The sequence below is a fragment of the Myotis myotis genome, unplaced genomic scaffold (assembly GCF_014108235.1).
Source record: "Myotis myotis isolate mMyoMyo1 unplaced genomic scaffold, mMyoMyo1.p scaffold_m19_p_9, whole genome shotgun sequence".
NCBI classification, from domain to species: Eukaryota; Metazoa; Chordata; class Mammalia; order Chiroptera; family Vespertilionidae; genus Myotis; species Myotis myotis.
This window is the reverse complement of record NW_023416401.1, coordinates 18,741,658-18,765,555: the sequence shown is the minus strand read 5'-3', so window position 1 is coordinate 18,765,555 and position 23,898 is coordinate 18,741,658. Positions and strand designations below refer to the sequence as shown.

The 23,898-nt window shown below is 51.1% G+C and overlaps 1 protein-coding gene across 49 annotated transcripts in view; it reads right to left on the bottom strand.

Annotated features, from left to right (window-relative positions):
- Window positions 1–16,711, bottom strand: part of CELF4 (CUGBP Elav-like family member 4) — a 270,758-nt gene extending 254,047 nt beyond the window's left edge. For all 49 annotated transcript variants that reach the window (XM_036323029.1, XM_036323012.1, XM_036323019.1 and 46 more), the window contains exon 1: window positions 16,253–16,711. In XM_036323029.1, coding sequence (XP_036178922.1) covers window positions 16,253–16,538 — 286 coding nt within the window. In that variant the 5' untranslated portion in view covers window positions 16,539–16,711. The remainder of the gene's footprint in view (window positions 1–16,252) is intronic.
- Between the last annotated feature and the right edge of the window lie 7,187 nt (window positions 16,712–23,898).

Genomic DNA, 23,898 nt, shown 5'->3' with positions numbered 1-23,898 from the left:
GACCCTAAGAGGTGGGACGAGCAGGTGTCACTGTAGGGATGTGAGAGAGGAGAAAGCTGAGGCTGAGTGGGGCAGCAGGGCAGGGCAAGGACCCGGCGCCCAGCTCCTGGGTGCAGCGCATCCTCTGTGCCCCAGCTGCCTTTGTCCTGAGTGCTAAACGCTGCCTGCTCTGGGGGCCCCTGTGAGGACCCGGGCCACCTCGAACTGTCAGGCTCAAACCGAAGGAGCCCCCACGATCCCTGGACCATCCACTGAACAGATGCATAGAACTGGCCCTTAGCACAGGAATAGGAAGAGAGACCCTAAAAGGGTGGCCGGCCACTCCCAGAGCCGCTCTGACCTGCCTGCTGGAAGCAGTCCCTCCTTCCCCTAACAGTCCAGGGTGTGGACGCACAAAGCAGATTCCTCAGCCTCATCACCCGCTTTATTTATAGCACTCGACTCTAAGTAGTGTTTGCCAGTTGTTTTCCTCAAATCCAAGCCAATGCAGAGCAGTGTGGCCCGGGCCCCGCAGTGGGGAGAAGGCAGCCTTGCGGTCCTGAACGGGTCCAGCCCCGACGGAGATGACTTGCAAGGGGGTGCACTCAGTTTCACATTTAACTTTTCACAGGTTTGTGAGGGGGAAACCTCCAAACAAACCGTTTCCTAAATGAGGGGTGCCCCTTGGCCCGGGGCTGCCCAGCAGGCCCAGCCAGGAATTGGCCTGTCTGGTGAGCAGCCAGGCCTCTGGCCCTCGGCTCGCCCAGGCTCCTTCCCTGGCTCCCGGCACCCATTCTGAGCCGAAGCTGCTCTCTTGTATCCTGGCAGGATTTGACCAGGTTGTAATTTTCCTTCATGATCCCTTTCCATTTTTCTTTACAAAAAAGGCATCAACTCTACCTGGTTGCAATAGGGATAAAAGGTGTATATACAAGAAAGTACTTTACAGAGCAACATGCGATATAAATGGAAGGCACTCTATAATATAAATGAACATATAAATAACATCTGCGGTACAGCATATCAGACACATGGTTTGACTTTGGATGACCAAAACACCTTGGTTCATAGCTTATATAGGTATGAACTATACTGTCACTTAATTGGATACATAATGTGGTGTATAGTATGCACTGTGATCCATAGAATTAGGTAATATCTCATGACATACCATATTCCGAGCACAGAGAGAAGCAGAATAAAAATCAGTCAACATTAGGCTATTTTGGCATTCGAAACACAAGCCCCAGATTTGTGATTTTAACAGCTGAAGCTGGGAGGGAGAAAACTAAAAATATGTGCAAATGGGGAAGATCTCTCCATGAACCGGCAATGGGGCCCACAGGGCGGGGGGAGGGTGGGAGGGCAGAACTCCCAAGAATAGGTCTGGGGAGGGGGAGCGGCAGGGGGAGCCTCTTGGAAGGAGGTGGGAGATCGCACTCGGCAGTGATTGTTCCCACTATTTATGAAGCCAGATGAGGAGCTATAGGGCTTGCGGTGGCCCCGTGTCTGCTGATTAGCTAGAGATTATATTGATGATGTAATAAAAATTCACTTTGTCTATTAAGTTTCACCAAGACAATCAAGACAGATTAGATAAAAATCAGAGGAAATGAATAATAGAATGGGGAGGAAAACCATGAGCCTCCCTCCCTGCCATGATCCCTGTCTGTCTCCCCTTTTCCTGCCCACAGTGGGGCAGGAACCAAGAAACCTCTACCCCACACCCAGGCAAATCAGAGCTGGAAATGTCCCCTTCACTGGGCTGCTCTGGGGGAAGGGACTCAGCTTTCCAGATAGGACGCTGGCTTAAGTTTACTGACCGTGTTTAATATTTGATTAAACCTTTGGCAGGGCAGCCGCGGGGTGTGCTGGCCCAGCTGGGAGATGGGCAGGGTGAGCAGCCCTTGGCTGCCTGGGTTCCTCTGGCCCGGCAGGTTGGGAGGTGGGGTTCGTGTCCGCAGTGGCACAGATTTAGGCCAGGCCATGCCCCTCTGAGTAGCCAGAGGCCTCCCAGGCTCCCAGCGTCTCCCTCTGGCCTCGCTGTGCTGGACATTCCCCTATTAGAGAGGTTTCTTCAGGTTACAGCCTGGGCTCTAAAAGGTCCCGGTACGAGGCACGTGTTGCCAGAAACGGTAACACATTAATGTCCATTAGCCGCCAGGGACACATCTGCCCAGTTTGATTTGTCAGATCAGCAAGGGGCAGGACTTAAAAGGAAAGCAAAAGGAGGTCACTTTGTGGTGGGGACCGTTGTCCTAGGAAGGCTGGGAGGCCCGAGGGCACTGGGGCTTGGGGTTTGGGGCCTGAGGATGGTGGGCAGAGAGGAGAGGAGGTGGATGAGTGAGCGGGGAGGGCATGGGAAGGCCACGTCACTGACCCCCATGTCCCTGCCGGGAGGGGAGTGATGCAGTCACTTCAGCTCCTCCACAGCCCAGCTCTGCTCCTCCCTCCGGAAATCCTGGGGCTCGGGAAGATGCCAGGGGCCAAGCTCTATGGAAGGCCCAGAAGAGGGGTGATCCTTCCTCTAGAGTCTAGAGCAGGGGTGGGCAAACTTTTTGACTCGAGGGCCACAGTGGGTTCTTAAACTGGACCGGAGGGCCGGAACAAAAGCATGGATGGAATGTTTGTGTGAACTAATATAAATTCAAAGTAAACATCATTACATAAAAGGGTACGGTCTTTTTTTTTTTTTTTTTAGTTTTATTCATTTCAAATGGGCCAGATCCGGCCCGCGGGCCGTAGTTTGCCCACGGCTGGTCTAGAGAGTCAGCCACAAATAATCCTGTGTCCGTGGCCCCCCAACTCAGCGGCTTTCCAGTTCCTCCGGGCTGGGTTTCTCTGCCAGGGACCGGCAAGGCACCCCCATTGCTCCCTTGCAGCACACGGGCTGTCCAGGGGCCTGGCACCCTGCTGTCCACACTGGGAGCAGTGTTTCCTAGGATCTGCCAGGTCCCTCCAGCTGCAAGACCCGTGTACAGGAAACAGTGTCCCCTCTTCAGCCCCACTGCCTGGCTGCTTCCAGCCACTCCTGAGCTGGGGCAGACACAGAGGAAGGGTGGAGGGCATGGGGAGTCTAACCTGCAGAACTCCCCAGTTTATCGCTTGGGACATTCTGTTGAGTGAGCCTGTGGGGGCAACATGGATGCCTGCCTCAGTGACAGAGAACCTGGGCCCGAGTTTAAATATTCTTTGAGTAATTTCTTAGCCCAAGTGGGCTGCCGTTGTGACATCAGAAGGACACTGCGGCCCCGAAGCAGGTGAGGACAGCCCTTGCAGGCTCCATGTGTGTCCTGGACTCCCTTGGCCACATCTGCACCCATCCACCTACCCCTGACCCCCACCTCTTCTCCGCCAGCCAGACTGGTGCTGGGAAGACATTTATTCAAAGGGAGAAAGTCCTTTGTCCACCAGCCTGAGAGTAAGACTTCACCGCAGTGGGACAAAAACAAAACATAATGGAATGAAACGAAACAAAACAACCGGGCTCTTCGGCACTCCAGCCTCCCTGCTCTGCCTGTTCCCCGGGCCACTCTGCCTTCCTCCCGCCGCCTTACCCGGGAGCCGGTGTCCCTCTGTGATTACTCCGGTTTGGGGGCTCCTTCATTCCCCACAGAGGACATCTGCATTGAACAGGTTTATATTTGTGGGTTTGCCGGCCCCTGTCAGAACCAGTTATTTCATGGTGGTGAGGGTGGGTCCCCACCTTCTGAGGAGAGAGCTTGACCCTCAAGTACCTGAGCTGCATAAGAATCTGGGACTCCTTGAGGTCCCTATCTGTCCCGTTAGACCCAAGGCTCCCCAGTGTGGGACTTGGTGCATTGCCCCCACCAAACTATAATGCCCCACATTCTCCGCTTTGCAGAAACCTGCCCCTGCCCCATGGGGTGAGCGTGGGGCCCTGCTCCCCAAGCAGGGATGGTGGGGAGGATGTCCCGGAGGCCGACTGCAGTGGGGTTGATGATGCTGCAGCCCTTGCCTCAGCAGCTCCTCCTCCTGCCTCTGCCAGCCTTGGGGACACTCTCCTCCCTGCTGGGTGGCCTCTGCTGGGGACCAGACTTGTAAGCAACGGCTCAGCTGAGACAGGTCAGACGTTTAGAGTTAATGTTTTGCTGAGAAACTTGAGAAACAAGGGAGAAACCAACCGAGGCCTTGGAGACAGTGTGAGCCACAGACAAGGGGAGACAGTGCTCTCTCTCTCTCTCTCTCTCTCTCTCTCTCTCTCTCTCTCTCTCTCTCTCTCTCGTGTGCGTGTGTGTGGCCTGGGCCCTGCTCCGTTGGCTCCCCTCCCAGTCAGCCCGTGTGACCTGGTCTGCCCGTGGTCACTCACTGCAGCCTCAGGGCTTGCTTTCCCTGCTCAGAGACACCCCTGAAATGTGTGCTCTCCCCTCTCTCTGGGGACACACTCAGCTGCCTCATCTCAGGCCTCACTCTTGACTCTTCGTTCCAGTGGATATTCAAACCGGCCCAACACGATTACAACAGATCTCACTCTAAAACAAATCTAATACTTTACTTATTGAAATAAGATGAGAGTAAAGAGAAAGGTCTTACGTTTTAATTAAAAATTTTTTAATTGGAAGGGAAAATGAAGCCATGTAATAAGCCAGTGATGGCTCTCCTGCTCCGTGCCTTCCGCTCTGAGCACTGGCTGGATTTAGGTCGCTGCACTGGGGCTTGCACCATGCCCGGGTGGCGGGTGTGCCCATGGTCACTCATTGATGGGTCCTCAGGCACAGGATTGTAGGTATGGGAGAGTCTGGAGCCCCAACATATGGAAGTAAGAATTAAAATGCACCCTAAGTCATAAGCTGGCTATTCATTTTTGAAATGAAATGAAACTGACGTTTGTACTGAAACTACAATACTGTCTGGATTTTCTGACTCTCATCTCTTGTTTTGTGGGTCTCTGCTGGTGGTCCAGGCTGGGGCCTGAGTTGTTCAGTGAGGGATGGGGCCCAGGGTCCCATGCTGCCCACTTAAGCAGGGGGCTCCCATGCAAAAGAGGAGTGATCCGCCCTGGCCCTTAGGGGTGTAGGGGTGCGGGAGAGGTTTGGTCTGCAGCTCCTGGAAGCCTAGCCTCTGAGTCCTGTGGGCATGAGGGGCCCTCGCTTGAGTGCAGGAAGTTCCCCCTCTCACCGTCAGAGGGCAGGCGACCACTAGAAGAGAGGGGAGCCCTCCCACACTCGCAGTTTGGGGGCCCCTCCTCAAGGAAGGAGAAGGTCTAGAGGAGAGGCCTGGCTTCTGGGCTGTTCTCCTAGGACTCCTTAGACCCAGACTGGGGGCTGAGGAGGGAACATGGCACTGGAGGGAGGCTGGCCTGGGCCCACTATGGCCATGCTGAGCCTGTGCCCTTTTGGAAGCTACGATCTGTGAATTGTCCCAGTGGCCACAGGGGCTGGGGCTCAGCTAGGAAGACTGGGCCTTTGTCACTGTGGAGGGAGCAGAGCTTGGCCAAGACCCTGGGTGTAAGCATGTGGTGGGACTGATTGTGCATGAAGTGAGGGGACAAGCTTGCCCCTTGGGCACCCTGAGGAGGGGGAAGGAGGAGGCAGATGGGGTTAAGGAAGGATCAGACATGGCCCGTTTACTGAGCCTAAGTGCTCCCTATGGGAAGGGGAGCAACCCAGCCCTGAGAAGCCCCAACTCACCTCCCAGCAGAGGCACTGTTTCCTCGCCCTCCTTCACAGTCAGAGGCTCCTCCCCTGCCCTGACCAGCCCCTCTCCTATCATCTGTCATCCACCCCCCCCCCCCCCCCATGGGATCTGGCCTGAACAACAGGCTCTGGAAAAGGAGAAAAGGAATCATTCAAGCACTCACTGGGCTTCCCCTGCCAGCCCTGCTCCCTCTCTTGCTTTCTGAGTAAGCACCCAGCCACTGGGATTCTCTCCTTTCCTCTCCCCTCTCAGAACAGCCTGCCAGGTGTTGCCCAGGGCTGCCAAATAGGGCCAGAACCTCTGGGGCTGAGGCTCCGGAAGGCAAGGGGTATGCCTGGAGGGAATTTCAAGGACAAGGACACATGGCCTTCCCTTTCCTTCCCGCTCACTGTGACTGGAGGTGAGCCTCAGGGAGCAATAGCTGTCTGATGTGTGGAATATTCCTGCTCCCACCCGCAGTGATGATGGGGCAGGGCCTCGAGTCTCGTCCCAAGAACCCAATCATGGTGATTGACCTGATGAGATGCTACTCCTCCTGGGACCCCTAAGTTTCAGAGTGCACACTGGCATCTCCCGGGGCCAGTATCCCACCACATAACTAAGGATATTGCTTCAGGCTCAGGCCACCCCCTTGGAGACAGACCTCGTCACACAGCGGGCACAAGGATGCTCTCTGGGCCTCATATGATGAGACCAAGCCAAGCCAAGTATTGATCTGAGAGAAAGATATGGATATGTGGGGTGGATAATGGGTAGGGGATCCTATTTCTTTCTTTTCCTGTTCAGAGAACACCTCTCCTCTACCTCACCCCACTGGCACGCAGAGGCCGGATGAGGAAAACTGTTCTCATCAGTCACCCAGAAACGCCTCCATTCCCCTGGTCCCCTTCCAGGAGCTCAAGACCACGAGGCCTCTGGGAACCAGGCCCCCCTCTCCCACCACGGCGAGCACCCCCAACATCTTCACCTCTCTGCGTATTCTTAGAACCAGTCAATATGATTAATTTTACATGGGCATCATTTCCTGCCGTTGCCGCGGAGTCCTCCCTGCCTCACCCATCAGCAGCGACATGATACAGTTTCTGGTTATATTGGTCAACCAAGATATTGATATGATTAATAATGGATATCTATATGCTGACCTTTGTCCACACAACTGAATCACACTGGGCTGGCTGTCACATTTCTTTAAGAGGTATTGATAAGCCCATTACTGGAAGGGCAGGTACAACCTTAGGTGTATGCTTCTCACTCACCTTCAAGCATCTCCTGTGAAAATCTACCCTGACTGGTTGAGCTAGTGTGGGTGCAGTAGCGTGTGCAAGAGCAAGTCTGCGTGCAAGTGCTTGTGTGGTGAGTGGGTGTGCGTGGGTGGGTGTGTGGATGTGTGGACATGTGTATGGGTGTGTATGGATGCCTATCTTAAACACGGCCCTTTTAGAGCTGATCAAATAGTCAATTAGAGCATTATAGGGAGGTAGCAGAATCAGAGAGTTCCTACAAATACACTGTGATGTACTGTTTGATCTTTAGATGCCTCTTGTCTCCTAGGACTTGCGCAGGAGGCTTGGCTTTATAAGGATATTATTAGGTTGATGCTTCGTTCTCTCAATGTACCTGCCAGGCAAGAGACAGGACTCGCTGGGAGCAGTGTGGCCAGAGCAGCCACGGGGTGGTGCGCTGGAGGCCATGCTGCAGACTTGGCTCCAGGGGCAGGCCGCTCCCAGCCTCAGTCTCTTTCTCTCTGCAGTGGCAGCGCTGAATCCAGCTCCATGAGAAGGGAGGTCGACTCAGCTCAACCTCTCAACCTTCTGCACTGAGACTCCCAATCTTGGGAGTGCTGGCCACTCCACAAGGGTTTGCCCCTTATTACACATGGGGGTGTGGCCCACTGCCTATTAGGAGGGTCTGTGGGAGAATGCACACTTTGTGTGCTCACGTGTGTTGCACAGGCACACAGATCTCATGGTTAGAGGCACACCTGTGATTACTGTCACCCCTACCTGTGTGAACAGTGGTGTCAGGGGCAGTGCCTCTACCAGATTGGTCTACAGTGATCCATTCCTGATTGCACCCAGACATGTGACAGACATGCTCACTTGTCAGGGGAGATTCTGCACTCGGCCTTGTAAAGGGAAGCCGGCTGGCTAGAGAGATCTTTTGGATCCTCAGACATAGTGTATGAATAAACCAGACATGGATTAATTAGGTGTGACTGCATCATTAAATTAGAATAATGAACAAACAGCCACGTATGGCATTCAAATCTGCCTAGAATGACTGCAAGGGTTGCTTTCAAGTAAGTCACCTGTCAGTTTGTAGGTTTTGGCGACTCTGAAGAGTGAGGTTCCTATCATATCTTAAGAAGTAGATTCTTTAGGCACCTCCTACCCCTGGAAGGACCATCCTTCAATGGGCACTCAGACTCCCCCACTGAATCCAAACAATGGCTTGGTTCAATACAGCATCATCTATGCACGCTTCAGCTGCAAGCATTTCTCAGAGTGAAATACGATGGTAGCACAGGTGCTCAAGAGACAGGAGGGAGAAGTTAAGAAGTGAAGGCAGTGGATGTGAAATGTATCGATCCCATAATATTTATGTGGCTGTGCACATTGGTACTGGGGCACGTGCGTGCGCGCGCATACACACACACACACACACACACACACACACACACACCTTTTGCATTTCCATGAACGCTTTTTTCTTCTGTCAACCCTCCCCATGTCAGCCAGCCAGATTTGAAGGTGAACCAAGTCTCAATTGTGCAATTTTAGAAACAGCTGCTGGACAGCGGCCCCTTGCCCTCAGCGAACAACACCCCGTCACAATCTCCATCCTAGGACAGAGCAGCTATGCAGAAAGAATTGCTTGTCTTCAGCAAAGAGGACACCAGCAGCTTAGAGAGAGGAAAGAAAGCTTGTTTGTCTGGCCGGAGAGCTGTGGGATAGCCTAATGCATGGGGGCTTTGTTAGTAAGATCTGTTAAGTATCTAGAAACCTTTGATCTGGAGATGCTCTTAACCAAGGTGATAATTAATTAAAGCCGAGTGCATTGCAATAAAGTAACATCACATCAGGTGAGTCGCTGTCCAGAAGCGGCTTTCAGAACATTTAAACTCTTGTTGGAGTCCAGCTCATTATCAATCCCCGCCCCCCCTGAGCTTTGATCACTATTTTTGGCTGTCCCATCCTCAGGGACCCAGAACTACATCTGTCTCCATGAGGGCATTCGTTTATTTACATCTTGCAGATGGCCACGTAGGATGTGTTCCCAGGCTGAGCTGCTGGGAATCGCTCCGTCTGTGAGTGTTCCTCAGCTCAGCTGGAAGGGAGACACAGGGGCGAATAAGAGAAGCCAAATGTGGAGCGAGGGGCAGGGGAGAAGCCCTGTGAATGCGTGGACCTGAAAACATCCCCTTCTACTCACAGAGGGACCCAGAAAGGAGGGCAATTACCCGGGGCCTGCCCACCTGGCTGCCTTGCTGGTCTCTGTGGGCAGGGCTGCGGCTCTGGCTTTATACCTTCTCTGCTCTTCCGGCTTCCAGTAGCCCTGGATGAGCAGAGAAGGAGGATGCCCTTAGGGCAAGCACATAAAGTCAGGAAATTCCTCTGCCACCGCTTCTGCCCCATCATTGTCTCTCTGCCCTGGCATCTTTAACTGCACCCCTATGTTGCCAAGTGGAACATGGACCTTCCTCTTTGGTTCTCACTCTGGGGTTTGTGAGGGCACTTTAAATAGCAAGGAGAAGGAAAAAAGTGAGATGCAGGATAATGATAAAAGGGTTACAACTAAGCTGGGGGGCTCTGTTCTCCTTCCTTAGGCTATTTGGGTAGGGTTGGATGCTTCCTGTGATTCTTGGAGAGTCTGTGTATGTAAAGACCTGTAGAGAAGGCAAAAGTAAAGGGGGGAGGGATGGGCTTTTCTTGTAGAGTCCAAAAGATGGGCAGCCAGATCCCTGCCACACCTGCTTGCCTTTAGGGGAAATGCAGCGTTCTGCTTGGAGGGCTCAGCTTGATCGACTTGGCCAAGGCGTGTGTGTGTGTGTGTGTGTGTGTGTGTGTGTGAGAGAGAGAGAGAGAGAGAGAGAGAGAGAGAGAGAGAGAGAGAGAACACTGCAAGAGAAAAGTAGGGCTGGGGTGTCAAGGGGCAACTGGTGGGGAAGGGAATGCAGTGGATGGAGACAGTTATCTCTGCACAGAGCTGGGTTCGGTGGCTTGCCACTCAGATCCTGGATAGAAGGTCAGTTCTAAAATGAGTCAATAGGTAAGCAAGCAAGCCTGCAAAGGGTGGGGGTGGGGGGGGTGGGGGAGATGGAACCCTCTCCCATATTTGGACTTCTAGGTGGGGATTTCAGATAAACAAGAGCATGCCTCCACATTGAAACTTAGATCATTGACAAATCCAAGCACCCATGCTGAGGTGGAGCCAGTACAGAATCACAAGGACAGCGTCACTGTCCCCAGATCCTCTCCTTTTCTCCATCAACCACCTTCCTGATCACGCACATAGCCTTCAGGATGAAATTACCCCTAACATCATCTCTGTGCCACTTACATTTGTCATCTCTCCTCTGCAGAAACACACACACACACACACACACACACACACACACACACACACACACACACCCACACAGGCTGCAGCGTCCTCCCTCCCTCAGTCCTCCAGTTCCCACAGAAACGCACAGAGTTTCACACTCCCTCGCTCTTCTCTTCGCATGTCACATGGGATTTCCCTTCCAAGTTCGGAAGCTGCTGCAGTTCTAACCACTGTCAACCAGCGCTCCCAGCTTCCAGCTGGCATTTTGGCCCTATAACTCTCAGAACCCTCAGTTTTCCTTTTTTTGCCCACGATGGTGGGCCTACTTCTCTGTTGCATCTCCCTCTCTTCTACACCTGCCTACCCCAAGTTTTGTTTGGTGAGGTCCCTCCTGGGTCAGTTTGGAAAATGACCACCTTCTGATGACATGGAAGGTGTGAGTGGTGCAGTGTTTTCCCCCAATCTACCTGAGGCAAGTAAGACTGGCTCCCAACCAAAGAGGTGGTGCCTTGGATAGCTTCTAAGGATCACTCAGAAGCCCCTCTCCCATCTTGATACATAAATTATAATAATGAGGATAATGATGTTAATAATAGTGACAGCGATGGCCATGCTCAGGTTGCTGGAGTTTGGAGAGCTCACTGGGCATCAAGAATGCCCCTGGAAACCAGTTCTCTGAAAGCACTCTGATAACTCAACAACATGCCTGTGTCTGGGGCATACCTACGGCATGCATTTTTGTAATTGTTTTCCTTTGGGTTGTTTTCAAGCTATGACTTCACTCAAGAAAAGCTTTTCTTTTTGTTTTGTTTTGTCTTGTGTTTGAGAAGCCACGACATCCAGCCAACCGGAGCAGGTGGAGACAGTGAAAGTGTGCCAAGGGGGTTCTTTCAACCCAATCTAGAATTCCCATTAAAGCTGAGGGGGGAAAAGATGGTTAACATCTCCCTGTTGAATTGCAGTGAAATCTAGGCCAGCCCTGGTTTCCATATGTGTGGGATGCGCTTAGTCATGCTTGCACATGGGTGCAGATACGTGCACATGTGCATATTAATTTATCTCTGTGTGTTGATTCTGAGGAAGTCTGTTTAGAAGATAAATGAAATTGTGCACAAGGAGCAAATAACCACTAGTCTCTTAAATAAAGGGGTCATTTCCCAATACTTTTTTCTTTGCTCCCAAGCAGGATACTTATCAACACTTGAAATTTGAAGGTTTTGTATGGACCTGTTTGGTTTTGTTTACTTTAGCTTTTTAATGATTGGCATTGCTTATTTTCTTTAGTGAAACTTGTTTTTTTAAAAAAATATTTTTCTTCTTTTCTCATCACAGCTATCCCATTTTCCATATCTCTTTCTCACAAGGCACATCTTTCTTTTAACAACTATGGGTGTGTGCCCAGCTGTTCTACCAGTCTTTCCCTGGAGAGAAATAAATTTTTATTTTTCAAAGTAATTTTTTTAAAAAGTTCATGTTAATTGAACTGATGCTCATGAGGATGCCTCAGCATCACTGCCTCGTGGAGTCCTTTGGAACGGACACCAGAGCCTCGCCGGCTTTAGTTCACCTATTTCAGGAAAACAACTAGCCAGCTCGGCCAAAGTCAAGCGGTGGAAACTCAATGTTCCGAGACTTGTTACATCTTACGTGAAAACACAGGACATAATTTTGTGAAGATAGTCACAAATCACCGAAACATAATCACAGCCCTTGCCCTTTCCCTTTCTCCCAGCAACACCCCAAATCATGGGGCTTCAGGCATTTCCTAGTCAGATACCGCTGAACTGAGAGGTTGTGCATCTGGTGATGAGTACATTTTAAAATGATATGCTCTCCAGAGCTCAGTCCACACTCTGTTCCATCACTCTGTTCCCACCCTCCCTCTGGATGTTGTATGAAAGTGTGAGGGGCGAAAGTTTCTGCTGCTGTGGCTCCTGGGTTGGGAGCCCCCAGGGCTGCCAGTAGACTAGATTTTCCTCCCTGCAGCGGAGGATGACCTCAATGCAGAGTGGTTACCCAGGCCACAGATGTGTTCTAACTGGTTAACTAGAGGGACTGTAATGTGGACTTGGCTATTTAGATAAAAATGCATTGCAGGCTCCAGGAACAAGCACACTTCAGTAGTAAAGGCTGCTTAAACCTTTGGGGACAGCCCTATGTTTAGATTACATTAATTCATAAATATTATACTAAATATCTCTTAAATTGGACTTAAATGACTTCAAAGATAATGCATTATAATATGGCTACCCAGAGAGCACTAGTCTTTATGTCTCCCAGTAACTCAGTCTTTGCTGCCTTTTATCCTGTTAGACAAGACCAAAGTTATGAATGGATTGCGGGCTTCTTCATGCGTGATCTGCTGTGTGTGTTAGCAGTCATGGATATGTGTGTGTGTGTGTGTGTGTGTGTGTGTATCTATTTTCAGTCACTGGCTCCATTTGTTCTCCAGGAAATAAAAGGAGGAGAAATGAATAAAATGTGAGAGAAGGGAAGAATTAGACCAGTGTGTGACCTGTTCCCTTCTTCAAGGGAGAACAATTCTATAGGAAGGGGCAAAGTTAGTCCTGAGCTCACTTCTGCTGCTACCCCGGGAGTTTGCCTCTCTCCTCTTAAATCAATAGTACAATGTCTTTTTCTTTGGAGTCTGGAAAAACAATCTTCCTCAAAGTGCTTCTAATGGGGGGGGTGGGGAGGGGAGAAGACTCAGAATTAGCCATGAGAGTTTGCATTACATTGGGTTTTCTTCTTTGGGTGTTGTTTCTTCAAATTGCAATCCTGGGTTTTTTCCTGGTTTCTCTCTCAGCTTAGCACCCAGATCTCCCCCTGCCCAATTGCTTTCTGGTCTCCAGGGGGTAAATTTACCTTTACAGTAATTACCTTAGTCCACAACTGCTATTTGCTGCCTCCCCAGCTCAACAGCCTTTCTCTGATATGGCTGGGTTTGCTCCACAACACCCACCCACTCCCTCCTCCACAGACTCCCAATTTGACTGGAGTAATTGCCTTTTAAGGTTCACTCTACACATGGTAGGTATTCCCTTAACCCTTAGAACTCCTTCCATCTTTAGTCACCTGAAATGGCAGGTGGTCAACAAATGGATATCCACCTGAAATCGCATGCATTTAATCTATTTTTTACTTTTTTTCTTAACCAATAATATACATACGCCATCCACACTGGAAGCCACTATCCTGTGTTGTCCCTCAATTTTATCCTAGTATGATTCATTAGAAGTTAGAAATTCAAGAAGGGGAGAGAAAGAGCCACAAATATGCCCTGAAAGCAGGCTTAACAAAGGCATGTTTCTATCCCGAGAACCTCATGTTGTTAATTTAGAGTTGGGGAAAATCTAGAAATCAAATGCAACCCTTGTTCTTCAAGCCTCATCATGCTTTTTGACTTAACAGTAATTAATCACCAATGGCAGGCGAGTAATTTTTTTTTTAAGGTGGCCGGAGGCTTATTTTATCAGGATTAGCTAATAAATCAGGCTGTATCACTGAAGAAGGAGTTCAAACTCTTCTTGGACTGAATAAAACAGACCTCGGAAACTGTCTCATTTATTTAGCTCTCCCAGAGCTTTCAGGCACTGTTGGGATGTTGTGCCCCAACCTTGCCTATAAAAATCCAAGTGAAGGAGAGGCAGGAAGTTTCATAGGAAAAAATATATGCTCAGGCTCTGAAGGGTGAGCTGCGACAACGAGGCACCCAGCATGCCGGGCCAATGGGCCTGCCTGCCACAGACTGAGTCAGTTTAGGGGAAGAATTATTTAGAAAATGAAGTTTTGCTTGTCCTAGGAATCCTGGCCAGGTATGTGTATGTATATATATGAGATGATGCACACAATATAACTGTATCATAAGCTTCTCTACCTTCCTGATGCAAATGATGATAATTCTACTTTTTTGCTACAGTACAAGGGAGTCCAAATAACATCAGAGACAGTGATGATACCAGCAAGAAGGGATCATGAGAAGAAAGCAAGAAATATTGTTAAAGTTTATCTTCATTTGAAAGAAAGCATCAAATAAAGTGCTCCAATCCAGATCTCATAGGAAGCCCGGGTCTTCACAACTGTCTTTCACCTCTAGTGGGTTTTGATTTTTTTCTAACTTTAAAAATCTCAAATTGTCACAAGAACTGATGATTAAGATGGGTAAAGAATTTCCCTACCTATGCTTTTTAATTTTCATTATTACTATTTTAAAATCTGGGGACATATTAGAATGACAAAGGTGATACAAACATTGATTAGCATCTATGGAGCTTGATTGGAAAAGGAAAAACTACAAAGATATGGTTGATTTGGGGGAGGGGGGGAAAGAAACAAATATTATTTCAAACACTGCCTCCCCAGTCCACCTTTGCAGTTTCTCTTCTGAACATTTTCTCCATATTGGATAAAGGTTGGTTTCTTTATCCATTACAGCCCCTTCCCTCACCCCACCCCAACAAACCTAGTATATTTCCATTCTGCCGTGGTTTTGTGCGGCTCAACATGCCATTAACTTTAAGATTTACTCCTCAGCAGGCAAGCTGGAAGATGCTAAAGCCAATAAAAACTGCTCTCTGGGACTCCAACTATGAAGAGTTTGGAGCTGTGCTTAGTATTCGGATGAAGGGAGGGCTGGAGAAGGAGGGCGGTTGTGATAGTGAAAACCACTGCTGCTTAGAGAGCCAGACAGCTCTGCACCTAATGTGCCGGAGGATCAGCTCTGTTCATAGCCCATTTGTGGCCAAGGATGAGGCTGCTCTCTCTGTGTGGGTGGGTGTGCGTGTGCATGTGTGTGTGTGTGTGTGTTTTCATCATTAAAACCACCAGCTCTAACACAGCATCTTCAGTGGCTCTCCATACTACTGTTTATTAAAAACAGAACATCCATACACATCCCTTACAACTTCCTTAGAACGGTGCTCCTTCTCTGCCTGACGATCAGTCTCTCTCAGAAAGCATTTAACTTGCCCACACAGCTCCAGCCCCAATGAATCCCTGCTGCACATCCTATACATTACTGTTAGGGAGCAGAGCACTGGGCTAATTTCATCACCCACCAGCCACCCACACACATCCTACAACTGAACACATTTGGGGCTCTGCCTTAACGATAATAAAACAAGGAGAAAAACAGGCAGGCTGCAGACAATTCCCATGACCACTTTCCTAAAAAGTTGCTAGGTTTTAATTCTTTGATTATTCTGTCTCCCCTCCCCCAAGCACTCACTAGCATTGATTGCTTCAAGGGAGAGAAATAATGTACTATAAACCTCTCTGCATGGTGAGTTTGGGATAATTAGGCTACACCCTTTAAAATGCATATCGTGCACATACAAATTTCCCTCTAAAACCCCACTTTCCTGAGAAGGGGGGATCATCCAGGCTTCCCCAACTCCTTATACCACCCAGGGGATGGCTGGCTCCTTGCTAATTCTTGTCTTAGGTTTTGTCCCTCCTTCCTTCAAATATCCACCCCCTCCCCCACCACTCACACCACAACCGGATTATTGAGAAACACAGATAGACAGGGAGAGTTTACTGTTAAATTGGTAGCGAAATAAAAATATCTCTGAATTTGTCACCTCCCTCCTTTTTAGACGGTTGCGCTCTTGCTACTCTGGCCCTGAGCGGAGACCACCGAATCTCCTCAGTATATTCAGCACCACGGCGATGGACAGCACCCTCGGTCCCTGGCCGGCTGCGCGCCTGCCAGTCTGCCGCTCAGCGTCCCGGGCTCGGCGGTGCAGCTGTCCCCATCCCAATCATTCAAGTCGCCGTACCCCCAAATACAAGCCCAATTCCTCCTCGACCTTCTCTCTTTCTCTTCCTCTTCTGCTCCAGTTGCTCTCCCTACGGCACCGCTTCTGTCAGCTCCTTTCCCAAAACCCAGCCTTGCCCCAGCAAACAGCTCCCCACGCACCCCAGTCCTGGTCTCTGCTGCCCGAGCGCCTCCTTCCTCGGCGTCCGCCCGAGGCTGCCTCTCGCGCCGTCTCCGGTTCGTCCGCGGCCGGCCGGCCAGCCCGCCCGCCCTCTCCTCCCCAGCAAAGTTAGGAGGATAAGGTGCACTCACCTTTGTGCATGCCTGTGAACCTGTCCTTCAGAACCGTAAGCTCGTAGATCTTGCCGAACTCCTCGAAGAGGGGCTTGAGGTCCTTCTCATCCAGGTTGCGGGGGATCTGCCCAATGAACAGCTTGATGGCATCGTGGTCCTTCATGGGAATGGTCGACGGGTTCCCCGGGCTGTGGCTTAATCCGTTCATGTGCCCGGCGCTGCCCGGACTGCTGCCGAGCCCGTTGGTACTGAGGCTCGCGTTGTCAGCCTGTCCGTTTGCTAACGTGGCCATCTTTATATACATAGAGAAAAATCTTCTTTCCTTTTATTCTTTCTCGCTCGCACTCTCTCGCTCCTCTTCCTCGCAAGCTCGCTCGCGCTCACACACGCACACGCATACACACACTCGGGTTCTCTCCCCCTCGGTTGCTCTATACCTCGCTCTCTGCTCTCTCTCTCTTTCTCCTCTCTTCTCTCGCTCGCTCGCGCTCGCGCGCTCTCTCCCCTCTCCCCCCCGCTCTCTCCCTCCCTCTCCTCTCTTCTCTCTCTTTCGGCGGTCTGATCTGATTTTTTTTTTTTTTTTTTTTTTTTTTTTTTTTTACATTGAACAGACAGGATCTCTGTCCTTTCCGTTTAAACAGGCTGGACCGGTTCAAGTTCCCAGTCAGACCAGGGGTGGGGGCTGCGAGTGTGCCCTGGAGAAGGAGGGGGAAGCGGGGCCCGGGGAGGGCGCTATGGGCGGGCGGACTCCCGCGCGGCGGCGGGCGGCGGCCCGGAGCAGGGCGGCTTGGGGCGGTGCCGCCCCGCGCGCCTCCCCCGTCGGCGGCCCCAGCGAGCGGCGGTGGTACGGTCCGGACAGCCCCCGGCTATAAATAGCGCCAGGCGCATGGCTCTTCGGGAGGCGCTGAGATTCCGGCGCGGCGGCCACGGAGAGCGGGCTCCCGTTAGAAACGGGGCTGCTGGCCTCTTTGCCTTTTTTTTTGGGTAATAGCAGCAGGTGCAACTTTTTCTTTTTGTATTTCAAAAACATAGGTTTTCATTTTCGTGTGGGTATGTAGGGGGGCATTATCCACCGAGCTCTTTTAGGGCGCCAGGCGGGCAAAGCAAAGGCAGGGATGGCGGGCGGGGCGGCGGCGAAGGTGGAATGGGCGCTTTTCTCTCCCATCTGGTTCCCTTTATTTATTTATTTAGATTATAAAAAGGGAGCCGGCTTGGAGGGAGTCCGCCCAGAGATCCGAGTGCGCATTGATCAGTGTCGAGAGAAAAAAAAAGCTACATAAATATATATTATGTGGATAAATCTATAGACAAGGGCTCTCTTTCGCGCGCGCGCCGTCTCTCCGTCTCCGCTTTTTCCCTCGCATTCCCAACCTGCCAGAGCAGCCCCAAACCTTCGCCCTCCCGCACGGCATCTGCCGCCGCCCGAGCCACCTGGGAGAACCGGACTGGGGAGCACTGGGGCCGCTCTGGGGGGACGGGGAATAGCGACTCGGGGCCAGCCCGCCGGCAAAGGCTGGAGGTGGGTGTTTCCGTCCCGGACGGCCTCCCCCTCCCCGAAGAACGGCGGCTGGTCCGGCCGGCCGCTGGCGGGAAGAAGGTAGGAGCCTGGCGCCTCGGCCCGCTCGCCCGCCGGGAAGGTAGTAGGCTCCGGGTGCGGTGGCCAGTGAGGCAGTGCTTGATTTTGGGACCGGCTTGATTTTGCCCTCGTCCACTTTACTGGTTCTAATTGAAAGAAAAAAAAAATATTCTTTTTTTCCTTAATCGACCATGAAAGAAATAAAGTCCCCGAATCGCTCTTTGGGCTGCAACTGGACCCAGACTCGCGCGCCGTGCGCTGGCCCCACGGGCTTCGTTTGCGGAACCTGCGGCTTCAGAGCGCGGGGCTGGGAGCGCGTCTGCGGACGAGGGCCAGGGGTCCGGCCGCCCAGCCTGGACTCCGCCGGGTTCCCCGCTAGACCCGCCGGGGACAGAACCTCGGCTGCGCGGGAGAGGGAGTGGCTGGCGCGGGAGCCGGTGCAAACAGCCCCGCCTCTGGGGGTGAATGTGGTGGTAAACTTGGGTTGGGAGAGCAGATTTTCATTTTAATGATGTTAACCCGCATCCCATCCTCTCTCACAGTTGCCTTTCCAAGGCAGCCTCTTGGCTTCAGAGCCGGGCTAATTAAAATAACGCGCCGCTTCCTAGTGGGGTTTCGGGGCGGAGTTGCTGACTTGACCCTAGCCTGGTCCCCAACACCCCTTTTGAGTGTTTTGGGTTTCTCTTTTCTTACCCTCGGATTACATGACGTTACTAGACGATATGCTTAAAATTTTATTTAAAGAAACGAGACCCCAATTGCCGGAAAACCCGAGACCAAGACCCTTTGGTACAACCACAGCGCAGAGCTCTCCAGCGCCAGGAGGAGGCCTGAGGAGGCCCCGAGGTTTGCAGCCCCAGGCCCAGAGCCCACAGCCCACCTGGGACACCTCTCCCGGAGGATCCTGGGCCCAAACCGCACAGCAAGTACGATTCTGTAATTGTGAAACTGCATCTTTTCATTTAAAGATTTTCCTGCCTTTGCTTGATGTAATCATGTGTAAGTATAGTTGATTCATAACTTGGTTCCCGGGCTTACATTATCCAGTGTTATATAATGGCCTAAGAATCATCCAAGTTGATGGAATCAAACAGAAACTCACACAGAGAGGCTCTCTGCCATGTGCCTGTGTGCTTGGTGTGCCTGTGAAGTGCTCTAATGAGAAGAAGCATGTCCCTGTAGGCACACAGAGGGTCTGAGTATGTGGCTAGAAGGTATGTGTTGTCAGGGCTGAGGGTGCTTGTGTGGATGTGTATGTACATAGACCCTACTTGTAGCCACACTCTGCTTGTGTGTGTGTATACACCAGGCTGAGACCTTCTCCTCCCCTTTCTTTCAGGACACATCAGCAGAGGCCAGTAACTTTGTCCAAAAGACCTCATCCAGCATCATCTTGTGGCCCTGGTGTTTACCACCCAGGATCTCACAATAGGAGTGGAATATAGTTTCTGCCAAAGCAATAGTTTAGGAGAATAATTCCTACTTGAAGTCTCTCTTTCTCTCCCTGCCCCTTTCCCTCCTCAAAGTGAAGCAAGAACAAGGGGAAGCGAAGGGAGCCAGCTGAGTAGGGCTGAGAAAGGAGGGGCCTGTGCAGGGGAGGCCCCCCTTTAAATAAATTATTCATTATTTATATTATTATTAATACTAAAAGTCAATGCATAAATAAAAGCAGTCCCCGGGCAGGAGTGGGTGGGAGAGTGGAGTTGTTAATGAAAGGGGGCATCTGGTTATTTCAGATGCTTGTGCAAACTCCAGATGGCATAAGGCCAACTCCCTCCAGGACTATACCTCCTCCCCCTGCACCATCACCCACTCCCTGTGTCTCTCCACATGTGGACACCAAGCTGTGGAGAGCCCTTTCCTAGGTGAATGCTCCTTACCCTTCCACCTCTCCCACCTGAGGATGGCTTATTTTGGATTTGGGCTGTCTCCCCTTAGGGGTAACACATTCCTCACCTCTCAGCTCAATGACAGGTATTTGGTGAAATGCCCCACCTCCCCCCAGGTTGCTGGGACAGAAGCAACCAGGACACAAGGCTCCATATAACTGAGCTACCCTGTGTAACAGCAGCAGAAGCAGCTTCTGCCCAAGCATTGATCTCTTAAAGGTACAGAGCTGCATCATTTAGGCTCCAATCTTTCTGCCCCAGGAGAGTATTGGGGATAAAATAATAACACACATGTCTCAAACTAATGTAATAAAGAAGCAGGGCCCCTGAGAAAATTGTAAGGAACAAGGGTTAGGTTTGTTCTTTGGTTTCCTTGCCCTTGAGAGACTTGAGCTAATATATTTTTTTAAATTTTAGATCACCAAAGAGAAATGTAATTAGGGAAAGATGGGGGCAAAGTGCTACTGTAACATTTAAACGTTAAAACTTACCCAAGTGCTACTTCGTGGCCACAATTATTCCATCCACTGAGAGGGAGTAGGTTGGCAAGTGGAAGTGGGAGCTGGAAACAATTGCTTCTCATTTTCTCTCTGTATTTGGGGTTACATTGTGTTGCTGATTTATTTTGGGGTATCAGGAAGCCCCCTGTGGTGTGGATCTTGGCGCAGGTGGTGTAGTTATGGAGGCTTCTCCATTGCTTCCTGTTCCTCACTTCCCTTTGCTCCTGCTCCTCCATGAGGAAGGAAGCCCTCTTTGTGTTCAGCTTTCCTCCAGCTGAGCTACCATCGCTCTCCTCCTTCTGGTACCCACTGACCCACACTCCACAGCCCTGGCTGTTGCCACACACCCTCAGACCTGCTCTGACTCTCCTGCCTGTATATCTTCTTTCTCCACCTAGACCAGTGATTCTCAACCTGTGGGTCGCGACCCCTTTGGCGGTCGAACGATCCTTTCACAGGGGTCGCCTAAGACCATCCTGCATATCAGATATTTACATTACGATTCATTACAGTAGCAACACTACAGTTATGAAGTAGCAAAGAAAATAATTTTATGGTTGGGTCACAACATGAGGAACTGTATTTAAAGGGCCAGAAGGTTGAGAACCACTGATCTAGACTGTGAACTGGCAGAGGGCAGAAACCCAGTAATCAGGCCCCTCCTTCTCTTCCTCCTCTGCAGCCCCTCTCAACAGGCATGAGCACACAGTAGGTCCTCAAGATGGAGTTTCTAGACATCAAAGGCTAGTCTCACTTTTTTTGGGTGGGAGGGGCAATACTGTCTTTATTCATCTGGATCCTAAGGATGGGGAGCTGCAGGGCCCCAGGCAGACTCTCTGCCCGGAATTCAGAACTCAGGATGAGAACAAGCATTTGAGGACACACCGCAGTTTAACCTCTCAAGACTACATGGCTTGGCTTGGAGGCATCACCACTCAGTCATTCTTGCATTCATCCAGCCCTTCCAACCTCCCACTGGAAGCAGCAAAGGACAGGCCTGGGAAGAACCTGCTGCTTAGTTAGAGAGACCAAAGTCATACCAAGTGAAAAACCTCAGAACAGCAAACGGCAACAGATGGTTAAATGTCTTCCAGGCCTGAGGAGTTCTACATTCGAGAAAACAGAAAACCATCCAAGTTTCGTGTAATGATCTGTGATGGGGGTAGCAGCCTTGAGGAGAGAGTCACCCTGGTGAAGGCAGGATGTAGAAGGCGGTAGATGGCCAGAGCGCTGGGTGATGGTCTGGCCTTGGGGCTTGGAGGGCAAGAAGCAGCTGGTTCTCCAAAGGTATATTGAGAACTAGCTGAAAACAGAGCTGAAACCAGACCTCCGAATAAACATCTCTATGGTCTCTGTGGAGGGATTGCTCTGCCCAGACCTGCAGAGGGCAGTGAGGGTAGGCTGGAGAGAGACTCACTGCTCTCTGTAGAGAGCTCAAGCATTGTTTGGGTAAGGAGACTAACTCAGAGAGCCCAGTAACCACACAAGGGGATGACCCAACCAAGTGCAAGGTGCTGGTGATGTAGGCCAGGGTCCCCGGAGAAGGTGTAGCTTGTGTGGGCAGAGGTGCCCGGGAAAGGCTTTCTGGTGGAGAAAGATGGCCCTCCAGGAAGGGGTGGGTCAGCTTGGAAGAGAAGAGAGTGGTTGAGGCAGTGGGTGGTGCTGCCAGGCCTGGAGTAGGCAATGGGCTCTGGGTTCTTGCGTGATGGTAAAAAGGTAGAGGCAGGTTGGGTGGGCAAGACGGGGCTTTGAAGGCAGCCTCAGAAGTCTTTTTCTAATATTCTCCACAAGCCTCGGCCTTCTCTGTCCTTGGATAATTTGGGAAGGTTTTGTGATATAAAGAACGATAACTAAGGTGGAAAGGAAGAGGGAAACAGTCCTTACCTTCTTTCAGTTAACATTAGCAGCTTCCTGCCACCCAGAGTGCGGCATTGGACGGGTCCTGTCCTGGGTCCACAGCAGGCCCGGCTGTGGGAGCAAACTCGCCGAGGGAGGCAGAGAATCAGAGGCAGGATGCTGTGTGCTGGGAAACCCAGGGGCACCCTATGAGGTACTACGTGGCCTGGGAACTCGGACAAGAGTCAGGGCTGGTGAGGGAGGGGCCCCTGGGCTTCTTTTCCTTGCTGGCTGAGCCCCAGGGACTTGCGGTGGCTCCAGGCTGGGCAGAGGTGGAGGGAATGCTTTTGCGAGTCTGTGAGCCTTTGGGTCAGCAGGGACCGCCCTCCATTGCCCTCTTTTAGGCTTCCATCTCAACCCGGACTTCTTTCTCACTTTTGCTGAGGGCGGGCTGGAGATGGAAAGGCAGCGCAAGGGGCGGGATGAAGGGACCGGAAGCTCTGGGCCGGAAGTCCTGCGTGGACGGGCTCTGAGGGCCTGAACTCGGTGCAGGAACCCGCGTTATTGCTCTCCTGGGCCTCAGCCTTTTCCTCTGCAAAGTGGAGACTGCGGGCCTCTTTTCTGCCTTCCCTTCCTTCCTCACATCCCATGGACGAAGGTGAGACCTGCTTGTCTGTGAGGCAGCTGACTCACGGTTCTCATGTGAAAAATTAAGGTGAAAGTAGGGACTCAGGGTCCGAATGGGCTCCAGAAGGGCGCAGATAAAGCTAACTGATCTGCACTGGAGGGTTAGGATTTTACCTCTTATCTTCCCCAGAGCATTTACATTTTTCTCAAAAGGAGCCCTAGCCCAGCTCCGACAGAAGCAGGGGCTCACCTCTGTGTTTAGGTCAAGTGGGCTGAGCCAGACTGCCTGGCTTCAGCCTCTCCCACTTACTAGTATACCTCTGTGGCCGCGGGCAGGTTTCCTCTCTTTGTGGCTCAGTTTCCTATTTGTAGGATAGGAAGAGTACTAGAACCCACCTCGTAAAGTTGTTGTGAGGATTGAATGAGTAAATGCAGGTAAAGTGTCTGGCCAGCCAGTATTATCAGAGCATCACTGATCAGCCACTGGAGGCTGAGAGCTTTGCAAGGACCCCGCCCCTTCCTCCTACCGAGCAGGAAGGGTGCCCCCCTCTGGCGGGGGCCTGAGTTGGGACCACAGTGGGTGTCCTCATTTGCTGCATGTGTTTCTCAAGGTGCTCCTGGGATGGGGAGCTTTCCGGAGGGCCTGGCTCACATCCCTGCCTCTTTTTGAGGCCTGCCTTAGGTACCAGCTGCTGACACTTCACGGCCCCTTCTTACCTGAGAGGTGTTGCCGCTGCAAGTCCTTTTAATTGTGATGTTTTACTAATTAGTTTTTAATTATGTTAATTTATTGTACACGAGCCCTGAGGTTTTCAGACACTGGGCTCACTTTAGAAACTGCAGTAGTAAGTTGTATTTATTACACACACATTACTGTGAGTGAATGTCACTTTATCATGGCCACTATTTCCCTGATAATATTGTTCGATCGACAACTTCTACTTGGGCCGGGCTTTCTAATCTTTTCATTCTCCCACCACTGTTAGGCTCCTATAGACTAGCTCATAATCTTTCCAATAGAGCTGGGGTTAAGAAACTCAGTGTCACAGGCTCTGCAGGTGACACAAACGAGTGACATGGCTGGGAGGGGCTAGGGGGACCCCAATTGAACTGGGGTTCAGGAAGGTGAGAGTGCAGGACATTTACACTAGGCCAGATCTTCAAAGGGTTGTTATTTAGGGACCTCAGACTCACTCACATTGGGGGCAGGGGGAACCTCTCCTGCTCATTCTCCCA